The 15,101-nt window shown below is 35.3% G+C and overlaps 1 protein-coding gene across 50 annotated transcripts in view; it reads left to right on the top strand.

The window, feature by feature from the left end:
- The window catches only part of PTPRD (protein tyrosine phosphatase receptor type D), a 2,321,819-nt gene that overhangs the window by 2,231,089 nt on the left and 75,629 nt on the right, over positions 1-15,101 (top strand). For all 50 annotated transcript variants that reach the window (XM_032290736.1, XM_032290738.1, XM_032290724.1 and 47 more), the window contains one exon: positions 6,152-6,275. In XM_032290736.1, coding sequence (XP_032146627.1) covers positions 6,152-6,275 — 124 coding nt within the window. The remainder of the gene's footprint in view (positions 1-6,151; positions 6,276-15,101) is intronic.

Genomic DNA, 15,101 nt, shown 5'->3' with positions numbered 1-15,101 from the left:
AGCTAAAGTGGATGCATTTTATCACTTATCTGAAGCCAGAATTTTAACTGTGTACAAAAATAGGTGACTGAAACACTTCTTGATGTCTTCAGTGAGTGTGGTATGTTAATACATTTTCTACATCTTTTCTGCTACTAATGGTGGGGCACTCCCACATCCATCCATTTGTTAATTTTGAGTGTTGAAAAGTCTCTATTTCAATCCTTCACACTCTAATGGTGGCCTAGATCCGAGGTGCTCTTAGAGAGAGAAACTCGGTAAGATTTGATAACTAATTGGACAAAAAAGAGATAAGAGAAAATGAGGACACACAGCTGACACTGGATGACATTATTAGGGAAAGGGAACACAGACCAAACAGACCCAAGTTACCGGACCGCCAGAGCTCATCAGGAGCAGCCAGAAAGCAAGCACTCTGTTCTCTGACTTCCAGATTTTGTTCACCACTCGACTTTCCACCCCTTCCTCACATTTCAGTTTCTAAAACATCATAGGATTCAACTGAACTCACGCTCTTCTCTTTGAAGAAAGTATTCATTATGCCAATTGCAGGCTTTTACTAATTGTGCAAAATATAGCCCTTCCCATCTATGCAAACATGATCTTTTCCAAATGGGCATATATTAATTTACCATTTTCAAACAGAGAAGAGAAAGACTATGAATGAATGAAAATTTTAAAAGGCTTAATTGCCGAAATACACAGTCAATGGTAGATTGCGCTACTAAACTTTAGAAAGGATTTGAGAATATCTCAGAGCCAACCACATTAAGAACCAAATGAGCCTGCTGATGGGGAGCTATGTGAAAAGATAGTGTTTCTCTGGAAAGTAAGGTTACTGAAAGTTGAATTCCCTGTAAAAAGAATGGTTTGTCTGACCCATGGTTTGACTAGTGAAGTCACTGGTCTATTCCTTCTATATAATTAAATTTTTGTTAGTTGTTTTAAAAACACAAAAACAGAATGAATCTTTTTTTTGTGGTTTCTCTTTGATGAGTTTCTAAAGGGAATATTTTGAGGTTTTTCTGTTGGTGGGATGAGGGAAAGTAAAACACAGCAACTAGTGTTGTGTGGTGTTTTCCATATTGAATTATATTTTTCTTCTGGGTAAAAAGGTTGAATTTTGCAGAATGATTAAAGGACTGTGCTTTAAGATAATGACTTCAGCGTTACTGAGAAAGGTTACTCCCATATCAGGATATAATTTTATTCGATGACTAATCTGATGTGCAAGTTTATGATCACCCTCTTGTTTGGAGTTTAGAATTACAAATAGAGTTCAGCAATACTACACAGATTTTTGTTCCCAGTGCATTGTGTTTCAAGATAATAGTTGAAAGGTAAGTGTGTAACTTTCAAGGAATCTTCAAGGAGAAGATTCAGGATTCCTTGAAGATTCCTTGAAGGTTACACACTTACTAGAGAGGAAGAATCTTATGGTGGCTGAGCCCTCAGCCTCCAGGGCCAGAATGTGTGGACTCCGAGTCTGGCTTCTCTTCCTGCTAGCTGTTTGACTCTGAGAAAGTTACTTGACTTCTCTATACCTCAGTTTCCTTATCTACAGAACCATAATCATAATGGCAACTACAGCTAGGGTCTTTGAGAAGATAAATGAGTTAGTATGTACAAAGCACAGAGAAAAGTAGTAAATGTTATCTAGGTATTAGTTACTATAACTATTGGATATAAATATTTATATTTTAATTCTGAATTTTTATCAAGAATACAATGCACACCTCTAATCCATCTGCTATATATAGCTTATTTTTCCAAATACCATGTTTGAGACCAAGTACTAATTGATTTTAAAAAAAGGATTAGAACTTTCAGACCATCAAGTTAAAGACGAAATACATGAAAGTACTTAATTATTAGCAAGTATCTGCTTGAGACTTTCCCATTCTTCTTTAAATCACTCACGGTAGGATTTTTTTTCTTCTCTTGGGTCACTTTTTCTGTGTAAGCAAAGCCTTTGAATTGAAGATCTATTGCTAGCACTAGAAAGATCTAGTGAAAAGCTGCGGTGGGGAGAAGGAGCCTAGTGCCCCATGTGCAGGCAGGGAAGTAGTGCCGATTGGTTTGGCTTGTTGATAAAATTTTAGATGCTATATAGGGTTCATTGAGTCTCTGTTTCTGAAGGTGCTTTTTGATTGGTTGGCGACACAAAAGTTAATATGATGAAGTAGCATTTTTCTTTGTGAATCCTGTGATAATTTACGAATTTCATATCATATATAAAAGCGTTTTAATTAACTTTTAGTTGAATAAATCTAGCTTGCTTTATTTCTAATTTGTAAAATTCTCCACAATGGAGAACAAAGAAAGTTTGGCTAGGATTTCAGCTCGGGAAGGTAAAACTTCATCTTGAGTGCTGGGAAGGCAAGGGGATCCCGCAGAATATTATCTGGGTAGACAGATCTGAATAGACGTAACTATGAGTCAAGCTCAGGAAAACCAGACACTAACGCAGCAGACCCAAAGGAAGGAACTGAGTCCATTAGGAACAAAGGTACTTATTTCAAATTGTTTTGAATAATTAATATTGGGGTAACCTCAGCTTAATTTTACAGTAAAAAAAAGATGCATTCATTGTCAAGGTGAACCGATCAAAAATACAGGGTGAAGTGAAAGTCAACTTTTATATTCCTCAAGGCCTACGTTATTCTTTCTTCATTTTGGCCGTTTCACTCTTAAGAGGACAGCAGTAAGAGAAGCTGGAGAGCAGAGAGGCAAAGCAACTGTGTCCGTCACCAGCAATTACGGTCTTATTATCCGTGATATCTTCGTCTTATTAACATGGACAATTGAAATTTGATTTTCCTCAACCAGTTTTATATATTTTTTGAAATATAAAAAATCTTAGTATACCTCACCTACTTTCAGTTGTTGTTCTTTACTGAGTTTAACTGCTCTCAGCATTCTGACAAGCTCCAAAAATAATGACCTGTGTTGTGTTTTGTTAAATGTTCAGTCAGACAGACAGATACAGATGGATGAGTGCTGTGTTGCACAAAGACAAGTCAGCATTATTTAATCAATGTTTGTTTGATCCATGTAAAACGAGTATAAATGTAAGCTGCATCCCATCTGTTTTATCATCCCTGTGAAGCCAGCCTCATTTTTAAAACTTGATTTCTTATGTAATTGCCCCAGAATGACACAGGATGATAAGTTGGGAAGAAATACCATTTGGACTGGTGAGATAAAGGATAGTGATGTGTAGGTGTGTTTCATAAGTTGGGCTTTTTCCTTTTGCAGTGGCATTCTGGATAGTTAAGTAGCATCATGGCTTAGTCATTACCGGCTGTTAATTATCAGCTGAGCTTTGGAATCACACAGACCTGGGTTTAAGGGTAACTGTATGAATCTAGCCATGTGAGCTTAGCCAAATTACTTAAATACCAAGTAGCACCGAGCCTGTCATGAAGAAGGCCCTCTGTAAGAATAACTAATCTTTCTTTACTTCAATTTTCTCACCTGCCAAATGGAAAAAACAATACCTACCTCATAACAATTGTGAAAATTAAGCATAATTCTTCATATAAAGCATAATGACCTAGCACATATTATTGTAATTGTCCTGTTATTTGTTGGTCTTCATCTCATGGGCCACACTTTAAACCAAAGCATATTATCTAACATATGGGGCACACAACTCATGTTTCTATTACTTTTTAAAGTCTTCAATGTAGGTGTGAAATAAGTCCTACAGAAAGATGAAAACGTGGCAGGAGTGGAAATGGACATGAATTAACAGTGTCTTTCAGTTAATAGATGCGATTTCATTATTATAAGTAAATGCATGCCATCTTACACATCTGTGGGTGATCTTAGTGTAAGTAAAACAAGGATATAAGAGGGAGTAATATCTTCTACCAAAAGCACTGTACATATATCAGTGAGCTTAGTAGCTTCTTGGGAATGTTTAAATGATGTGTTGTATGTATCCAATAATGTTCATCAGTACAAAATGGAATACCAGTGGTAGTTATGATTTCATGGTCACATACTTAATCACTAAGCCATATGATAATAGATGTTAAGTATTATAATTTTGGATTCTGTACAATAAAGTTTCCATAATTTGTTCTCTAACTCCCATGTTATACAGAGGAATTACTCTGTGATTTCTCTTTATAAACTTTTCTCAAAAATATTTATTCATCAATTCTATTCATTTGCTTAAATAACACCTGTTGAACCATTTACTGAGCCACGTATAGTATAAATGCAAAGATGAAGAAAGCGGCATAGGTAGGAATTTAGAATTTAGGCTGTAGGTCACAGAGACAGTGGAAGTTATTAAACAGGGAGCTAACCTGTCCAGAGCTATATTTTAGAAAGACAACTTTGGCAGCACTATGAACAGTGGATTGGAATAAGAGAGTAGAGAAGGGATTTCAATCAGACAACAGATACCAATGTTCTGGATGTAGGAAGTAGCAATGAGATTGCAAATTTGAGAGGTTTTTAAGGCAGGCCTTTGCCACTGAGTGGAACTGCTCTGTGTGGACATGGTTCAAGGTTGACTTGAAGTCTTCCATCAGGGCATCTGAATGCTTCAGTACCTTTGGCTCATAGGATGCTTGGCGAGAATTAAATTCTGCAAGGGAGATGAAAAATTTCCCTGGAAGAGCTAACTAGAAAGCCCTTTAATTACATTATTTTTCAGACTCTAAGGTATGGATAATTATTAATATTTTTCTGAATACTGTTCAGTGACTATTTTGTATAGTCACTATTTTGTATAGTCACAGGCTAAGAAAGGAAAACCGTTTAATAATCTTTAGTAAATTTAGAGGCTGAAATCTATACTGCTGAGAATTTTAGAATGTTTGGAGGCTATTCAACACTGCTAACAGACTTGACTCTTTACACCTGTGAGTTTTACTGTTACGCTGAATTCTCTGCCTTTTGACAGAAAGTGTGCATATCTTTAATATTTCGATAGCTGATGGATATGTTTTACTCTCAACTTCTACATACATACATAAGGGCACTGAAAATACCCAACATCAAAAATAACTACTAAACGTTCTTTTAACATAATACAGTATCTTTACTTTAAAAAAAAATTTACCTGGGTATAAACCTGTTTTATCATCATTCTTGAAATCCTGATTTTGATTATTTGAAATTATGTCTGTATAATTAATGAACTTGTGTTTCCATATGTCAATGAAATTATAAATCTTAAAAGGTATCAGTATCCTATGATGAAAGAAAAAGTATTTTGATTCCCATAACGTTTCAGGAAATTTGAGTCCTCTAGAGTTATGTGATCAAACCTGAATTTAGTCTTGAAATAACGATTCTACTTAAATATTTTTAAAAATTACATACTTTATATCTGTGAGATATTTATTTTAGATTGTTGAATAAGTTTGGTTGAACTTCACCATCAAAGAAAGACATAAAATCAGAAAAAGAACTAATATTTATAAAAAGCAAATTATAAGCATCATAACACATAATGATAAATAGAAAAGATATAATCATAAATAGAAAAACAATTTGTACTGAATTACATGTTATTAATTTCAGATGAGTATTAAATTTAACTGACCTCCCTTCTTTACTGTGTGTATTAACTGTTTGAATCGTACAATTTGCCTTGTAATATTGGTTGTTACGGAGAAACAGACAAAACCTTAAGTAGCCATTAAGTTGTGAGCATGTAGGTAAAGAATGAACAGTAAAGCCTGTGTCCATTGAAGCCAGTGAAAGACCAGTCAACTTAAAGACTCAGCTTAGCTCCAGACAGGAAAGAACAGGGAAGAATGATCAATATAAAATAAGGTTTACAGAACCGGAAGGACTATTGAACCAAGATAACTTGTAAACTACAGCAGGAGAGAGGGAAGTAGAAAAGTAAAAAATAAGAACCTGCCTTTGCAATGGTAACGGAACATCTGTATTGATTTCCTTTTTCATTTGAATCAGTGTTGGTGACTATCACTATTTCTGCTACGATTAATCATTTTTTGTTACGCTAGTTATATTAGTGTTCAGCTTCACAGTTAGGATCATCTTGATGAAGTATGGCTTCAGAATTTTCCTTTTAAATCATGTTTATTACTTGTGATAAATGCCTATAATCTGGTGTTTTTCAGTATTGATTTTGTTTGTCTGTGTTGTTTTTCTTTTAAAGTCAATTGACCCTGGCCAGCAGTTCACATGGGAGCATTCAAACTTGGAAGTAAACAAACCAAAGAATAGATATGCGAATGTGATCGCATATGATCATTCCCGGGTTCTCCTATCAGCTATAGAAGGTAAGGAAATGCAGACATTACTGATACCTTTCTTTTTATGGATTTGAGTGTGTGCACTGAGAATACTGTTTTAGTGAAGTTATTAACCATCTATGAAAAGAATTAGAATGGCCATGCCTGGTGGCTCACGCCTGTAATTCCTGCTCTTTGGGAGGCCGAGGCCAGTGGATCTCCTGAGGTCAGGAGTTCGAGACTAGCCTGGCCAACATAGTGAAACCCCGTCTCTACTAAAAACACAAAAATTAGCCAGACATGGTGGTGGTTGCCTGTAATCCCAGCTATTCAGGAGGCTGAGGCAGGAGAATTGCTCGAACCCGGGAAGTGGAGGTTGCAGTGAACCAAGATCACGTCACTGTACTCCAGCCCCAGCCTGGTGACCGAGTGACACTCCATCTCAAAAAAAAAAAAAAAAAAGTAATTAAAATTCAAAGATAGTTTTTTCCTACTTTTTGTTTCTCACACAAATATATTATACATACGCACACAATAGCCGTGACACCATGTGACAGAAATGTGGATCTCTCATTACCTTCTTGCCTTTACCCTAGATTAAAGATTTGATAATGTAGTTGATGTTTAATATGGGAAGCAAATTGAGGTTGCCCATTTTACTGATGGTTGTTGGTTGTTATGAATGGACAGGTGATTGTCAGAAGAGGCCCATAAACTAAATGGTTGTTTGTTTGTAAATAAATCCGGATATCCACTGGGGACTGTGTAAAAGTTCAGAGTTGGTAATGTGGTAATTAATATAAATTAAGCAGATTGGAAATGTCTAATTTGTCTAATTTGTGGACTGGTTGGTAATCTGTCTCTTAGAATTGCAGTAAGGAGTATGTTCCAGAGGGAACAGCTGTTCCTAAAAGATGAGGGTTACTCCTCATATCCATCCAGCTTCATTAAAAATTCACAAAGCGGGTAGTTTCCATTCACCTGTTTCCAGTGATAAATCCCATTCGCATGGCATGTGAAAGCAACTAGAAGCTCACGTTCAACACACAATATTTTATTAGTTTTTCTGGCTATAGTAGCACATTGGATTGAAAAGTCCTTAGAAAATAGTTGAGGAGGCCACTTAAATCTTCCCCTGTGTTTCAGCAGCCAACCTGGGTCACCCGTGTCACATACCAAGTTCACCCTCATTGGTGCCCAGAAGAGTTTTATGGCCTCTTCATACCTGAAGCTTCACTGTTTACATTCTTGAAGATGTGTTATGAAACAAATTATACTAGCTTCAGACCCAATTCTGTTAGGGACTTTACAGTTGAAACATGTTTATCTGTAGTTATTCGAATACCTTTCCCTTTTTTCTGCTTCCGAAATCTCTGATGACCACTGCTTTATTTTGTAAATCTGACCACATCTCCTACCTGCTTCCTCAGTGTCCAAAATTTATTTGAAAGTGAAACTGCTTAAAAGCTTTCTCAGTAAGCACCATAGGCTATTAATACATTTGTTTCCAGTTTTTTGGGAAGAAAAACTATCTTTCAGCATTTGAGCAGTCCTATACCTATGGCCCTCCCTACCTCAATGTGGCATTGTTTCACATAGATATATTTAGTAAAATTCTCATAATAAATCTACTTTGGATGGTGGAAAATACTACAATCCCTTTTTTAGGCACCCAAAGATACTAGGTGTTCAAGAGTTAGCCCCTTTCCACACTGAAAACAATGATTTAAATTTGTTGACATTTTACCAATACTAGATCAGGCATAATAATGTCAAGTGAGTAATTGCTTCTTTTCAAATTCTGTTTAAAAACTGTAATTAATATTTGCGGATGATTACCTTACATTTATATGTTTTCCATTTTAAAGTGTGAAAATAATAGGATTTCTTTTTTTTTGGTCTCAAGTCTCTTAAATCATGCCCATAATAAATAAAAAACTAAACTGAGCCACAAATAGCAGAGAGAAATCTTTTTTCCATTAGCCAAAGCAAGGCAAATTATAGAAATAAATGAACGTAAGTTGAGAATCTATTTGACATGATCTTGCCTGGAGAACTTGTCAGTCTGCCTTTGCTGTATTGTAGCATTGTTTCCACGAAGAATTAGGTCATTCAATAACTACACTTCCCTGTACTTTTGCTCACTTTGTCATTATTTTTCTTAACCTGTTATTTTCCACATCTTAACAGTAAAGTATGGTGAGGGATAAAAAAAATATACCTCCTGGTATATTGATTATGATGGTTAGAAACTATGCACATTTCATTCCTATGCTGGTTTTATAGTGTAAAAGCAGAAGCACTTGAATCACACCCAAACCTGCCTTATTATAGCTCCGTGTTCACAAATATACCCTAAATCTAGAGCTGACCTAAAAACCAAATGCCTTTCAGTGTTGTGTTATGCAAAAGGTTAGAAGTATTTAATTGAAGTTTATGAGCTATAGAGAGCTTTAATCTAAATTACAACCATGAACAGCATTTTATCTTAAACTAAGCCCTAACCAGCAGGTATTCATGAGGGCAGTCAATCATCCTGTATCTTAAACACAGAAGAGAAAACACTGGCAACTGGAACCACAGAGCCACTAATTGAGACTTCTTCTCTAAAGACAGCTTTAATAATATAGGGCCAGCTTTTAGTATATTGAAATATTAAGTGACTTCATGTACAATTTATAAAACGTAATGTGCTTGTTTTGCGTTCCAACCAGTGTTACTAACTTCAGTGGCTTTGGCTTAGAGTTTTAATTTGGGAGTTTTTGTTCTATTCTCTCAGTGGTGCTAGTCACTCCTTAGATTATTTTGCAAAGTGATCTGATAGACATTAGAACAACAACAACAGAAACCAAAGTGGCCACAGTGATTGATATTGTTTTTATATTTGTTTAATAGAGCAAGTGTGTACCCTCCTTCCGCTGAAAATAACGGGGAAAAATTAAAAGAATCAGGAATTGTGTGTGGGCACTAATGTGCTTATTGAACTTTTTGAAAACAGTGACACTTGGTGACATCTTACCAAATCACAGTCATTTTATTTAGGCTAGGAAAAATGCAGAATAAATTCAAAAGAGTCCTAATTACAAAGTGGTTTCAATTGTTTAATTATAGGGTAAGCAGTATCGAAACAGAATTGAATTTTCGAACAATGCAATTACCATTGGCATCCCGTCTATGTTTAAGCAGTTCTTAAGAGAAAATAGTAATTCCTGAAGAAGAGGGCAATAGGATTTATTTTAATGAGTTAAGATAAATATATTCTACCAAAAACTAGCTGGTATGATGTTATGTGCTTATCATCCCAGCTACTCAGGAGGCTGAGGTGGGAGGATTGCTTGAGCCTGGGAGGTGGAGGTTACAGTAAACTGAGATCACTCTACTACACTCTAGCCAAGGTGACAGAGCCAGACCCCATCTGAAAGAAACAATAAATATTTTCAAATAAACACTAAATGGAGGCTAATACTTTAAAGTATGTAAACAGAATATGTTGTATTATGCTTACACTTGTAGAATCCACAGTTGTTCAGAAAGTATATTTTTATTAAAATAAGAAAAGAAAATGGACAAACCAAAAGATGAAGAACAAGGAAATCTGAGCTTGGGTCACTAACTAGCTAGGTCACCTTGACTCTTAGCATTAGTTTTCTCTGCGGTAATCTCTTTCATTTCTGACTTGTAAGAGTTATCTCTATCATTTGTTTTATTTGCTGTATACAGCAGTCTAATGAAGCAGCAGCATAATTATTTTACTAAATATATAGGTATTCACATTTATAGATGAGAAAGCTGAAGCTCAGACAGGATTAGCCCAGAGTCACACAGGATATAAATTATATAACTCTCTAGAATCCAGCTCTTTTGATTTCTGATCTGGGGCTTCATTTGCCCACATCACTAATAATACTTTCCTACTGATGCAGGATGTGAGAGTATCTTAAGTTACTTACTATGGATTGAAAAGCCCAATCTTATCTTTCTGCCTAAAAATCTGTTTTATCTTTTGGCATTAGCCTATGGATAACATAAATAGATTTTAGAACTTCATTTCCTATTTCCTATTTCATTTCCTATTTTATGGCATGGCTAACCTGAGGCAGGGACACCATATGGGGAATCATCAAATCCATCATTCAAATAGATCAGAGTCATAGATTGCAGAACAAACGTCAAGTGGATGTATACCCAATAATAATACAGGTGATCTGCTTACCTCAAATATTGTTTTGTGTATCTTTAATTTCTTATTAGCCAAGGAATATCAATTAGTGGGAGGTTATTTATTATAATGCCTTGTAATTAGCAAAAATTAATTATTGCAGTCCTGGATAAAAAAGAGATGGTTGTTCTAAAGTATAATTAATCTTCATTGCTGCCAGTACTATGTTTTCATTAGTAGGATTATAATTAACATTTTGTTTTAAAAGCCACATTGGCATGGATTTGTAGAAAAGTGTTAGCCAAGTCCAAATATAAAGCAAAATTAAAATGCTATTTTTCAATTCTGCAACAAAGACAAGACATTATAATAGATATGATTATCTGGTCATCGATCACGTGTCGAGCACCACATTATGGAGGCCCAACCCCCAAAGCTAGTAGTCATGCTCTAAATTTACCGATGAGGAAACCAAAGCATTTTAAAAGTCAACAAACTTATGTATGATCCATAACTAATAAGTGACAAAGTTGAAATACTAATATATGTCACTCTTAAGGCAGCTGTTCTTCCCATTAGTCCGCGCAGGCCCAGAGCCGTTTTTGAAGTCCTCATAGCCCTGCCTGTGTACATCAAACCTAATTCAAAAGTGATGCCGTTTTGGCTGGGAAGATTGTCTAAGAATTTTGAAATATACATTTGAAACACTTACGTTAGAAATCTTAGAACTAGAGGTCTTCAGTTGTGTTCTTAGACACCAGTCAGAATGAATTTTTCCAAAGAATAAATGACACAGAAATGATTTTCAGGTTTGTTTCTTTGTTTGTTTAATCTCATTTTTAAAGGTATATGGGGAAGAATACTGAATAAACACACAGAAAACTGAAAACTGAATTTCAGTTTAAACAACAATGTGTCCTTGAGCATTTCACTTAATGCTATTCACAGTAACTCTTTGGGGAAGCTGGATACTTTTGATAATGTCTTGAACATTTTAAACCCCACTTAAAAACAAAGAGCATTTACATACTTTATTTGTACACTAATTTCAGAAAGTTCGTGGATACACAATGTCTTTTCAAGCCCATTCTCCAGTTTAGGAAGAACCTATGACTTGGTGTCTTTAGTCGTTTTCTCATAAAACAAGAAAGTGTAAGATAGTTTCTGCCATCTCCAAAATTCTGAACATTGAGTCTAAATCCTGAGATCAAAAGATAAATGAGCAAATAAATATTAAATCTTAGACAGTATGAGATTAGCTTTTTCAAGGAAAAAAAAAGTGAGCTTATTCTAAATAGGATTATTGGCTACCATGTGACTCTCACCAAAACAGATTTAAATGGTTTTATCCTTGAGAGGGTTAGACGTGATGAAGAATAAACCTAGTATGTAATATACATTCTTTAACACTAGGGCTTATGAATCTGATTTTTTTTAAAAAAGCTTAGTAAAATAGGGATCCATGCCTTAGTCCATTTGTGCTGCTGTAACAAGATACCACAGACTGGGTAATATATAAACAATGGAAATTTATTTCTCATAGTTCTGGAGTCTGGGATGTCTAAGATCAAGGTGGCAGCGGGCTCGCTGTCTGGTGAGGGCCCAGTCTCTCTGCTTCCAAGACCGTGCCTTGTCTTGCTACATTCCCCTGAGGGAAAGAATGATGTGTCCTTATATGGCCAAAAAGATAGAAAAAGGGCAAATTTTATCTTTCAAGCTCTTTTATAAGGATCCTAATCTTACCCATGAGGGCTCTGCCCTGACAACTTGAGCATTTCCTAAGTCCCCACCTCTCAATACTATCACATTGGTGATTAAGTTTAACATATGAATTTGTGAGAACACATTCTGATCAGAGCAGTGTGTTAATTTGTTCTTTTAGAAAGGGTCATATTTTTAAAGTTTCAAAATTTAATATGCTTATTCACTTCATCTCTCTAATAAGTACCTTCTTAGAAGGGCCTCTATGCTACTCAGGAACCTCTTTCCTAAAAAGCATCCTGAGGTCTTCTTGCTTCTGCAGAGCTTGCTTGGACAAGTTGTTGTGCCTTGGCTTCCTTATCTGTATAATGGGATTATTAATAGTCCCTACTTCCTAGATTTACTAGGAGGATTAAATAAATATATGTAAAGCCCCTAGAAGAGCACCTGACACAAAGAAACTGCCTAATAAATATTGGGAATTGTTAAGATTATCATTAGTGCTATGCATTTTATTATTACTATAGATAGGAACTTTTAGCTGCAGATGGAATTTCTTTGGTATATCACCTATGAAAAAATTAATAATATCCAAGTGAGAAAGCTGCATCTATTTGAAGTATTCTGTGATGCAAAAGAAAATGCTGAGGCTTGATAAATGGAAACCGGACCCATAATAGCATTACAAATTTCAACAGTGGGAAGAATCTATTATTTTACATGGAAGTTCAAAATATATCATCTGCTGTTTGATTTGCAAAACAGGAACAATTCAAAAAAATTCCAGCATAAATAATGTAGATGATATTATGATAACTTGATTATTTGTGAGATGGGCAATTTAGCACCTTTAAGGTGAGAAACCTGCTCACTTGGAATCCCTGCCTCTAAGATAAATCCAGTTAAAAATAAATAAAGACATAAAGACAAGAAACTGCTGTTTTTCCTTCTGTAATATTATCCATCATTTGCCACCACACTAGTGCTCTTGTTTCAGTTTCGTCTTAGCCTTTCTTCTGCAGAGTGTTCTGTGGGTAAGTCTATAGCGATTCATTTAAAACAGCTGTCAGCACATGCTATCGTATTCCCCAATTTCACATTGTACCCATGGTGTGAAATATCTTTTTCTTTTCTTTTTTTGGGCAGGGGGCATATCTGGTAACCGGATGTATTTTCAATAAGTAAAAACAAAACCAAAAAATCCTAGGAAAATATGTTAATACAGTCTGTCCAACATCTTCTAATGGAATGTTATAGTGAATATAAATGTTCCATATGAAGTTTAATATCAAAACAATTACAATTATTTAATCCAATAAAGAAGTCCTTTGATAGCTGCTGTGTGCTCTTCCCCATACAACCTCAATAAATATGATCCCCTTTTTGCCCCCTGGATTTCTCTCCCCCTCTTTCCCAGTCACTAGTGAATAGTTTGTTGGCACCTGGTGTTTGTTTTATTTTGCTCTTGAAATTCTGTTTGAGGTACTAAAGGAAAGTTGTTAGAATGTATACCCTATCCCTTAAAAAACTCATTTAAAAAAAATAAATCCCATCCAATTACTGGTTGAGTTCATTTCTCTCATACTGTTCAGAACATCAATCATTGATTTAGGCTGATAGCATGATTTCTTTAGCATTTTCGGTCTTTCTGTTTTCAAGTTAATTGTTTATAACTGTGATGAATTTCATCATTTTATTTCAGGGTATGTTTTCAAAAAATACATAAAAGCATTTTTTTGAGGTGTGGTGAATAGACAAATTTTTTATAGCTTAATTTGTTTTTAATAGAAAGCTAGATAGCACTTAATCTGGGAGACCTGCAGCAGTTTCTCAGGATGCTTGCAGTCTTTCTATATGCTATCTAATTTGAGCTGTGTAAATGGCATCTTTCTCTTACATGTAGCCAAGCAAGTGCTGTTATATCTGTTATTCCCTAGTTCCTACCTTAGACTATACCTGCTGATGTTTCTTACCCAAAAAAGAGAAAAAGCATTTTTAAGGAATGGCTAGCTGTGCTGTTTTTAACTTTACTCTTGTTCTCAGAAAGCTAATCAAATAGTAAAATCACAAAGCTCTGGGAGCGAGTTTATTTTTATCCCTCTTGTCTTTAGCTCACTGGAGTTTGTTTTATGTTTTTTGGGGTTTATTTTTTTTTTAATTTTTAATGTACATCTAATGAATCTACGCTTACTCTAATGAATCTACGCTTCATTACTCTGAGGCTGTAGAGAAACCTATGTCATCTATGGCCCTGTTGTTAGAATATAGATACAGGTAGTAGATTGCTGGGAAATTGTAAAATAATTGCTTTTATCCTGTCTGATAACTTTTTAAAATGTAGAAGCCTGAAAGGAGCCTTCCAGATTTGGAATTACTTTTTATCAGTATTTAAGAATAAGTAAACTTTTTCCATTTGTGTTTATTACATCAATCATAATAATAGCTAAAATCCATATGACATTTTGGAAATTTCAGATGTATTGATTCATTTAATTCTCACAGAGGTGTTGGTTCCAAGACTTTTTAATCATGATATTCATATTAGTGATGAGAAGACTGAGCCTCTGAGTGTTTCCTACATACAGAGCTTCTGTAGCCATGTCTAATGCTTGAGTGTGACTACTTCATTGCTTGATGAACCTCTGTAATAATTTTCCCCTTATTAGTATAAGCTAATTGGACCACAACTCCATGATGTGGCTGAAAAGGTCCACTTCAGTGGCCTAACATCTGCTTTATTTTAAGGCAAGTTGCTGTCTAACCATAAAGCGTGCCCCTCTATCACACGTGATGATAATTCCCCAACTCATGTTGACGATCTTACAGTGTATTCCAAGACATTTCAATCACGCATCTACCTCCCTGTGTCCATTCTCAAAACCCAGACTCCTCAGCACTGTGGGGGTATGGAAAATCAAGTAGAGGAAGACATACATTAATGAGGAGTTGCAGGTTGGGTTCACAATACTCTGAATTTCATCTGTTTCTCCATTAGCTCACTGTGGGGTTGAGCT

The sequence above is a fragment of the Sapajus apella genome, unplaced genomic scaffold (genome assembly GCF_009761245.1).
Source record: "Sapajus apella isolate SASKATOON/1434 unplaced genomic scaffold, GSC_monkey_1.0 scaffold24, whole genome shotgun sequence".
NCBI classification, from domain to species: Eukaryota; Metazoa; Chordata; class Mammalia; order Primates; family Cebidae; genus Sapajus; species Sapajus apella.
This window is presented reverse-complemented; position numbering and strand designations above follow the sequence as displayed.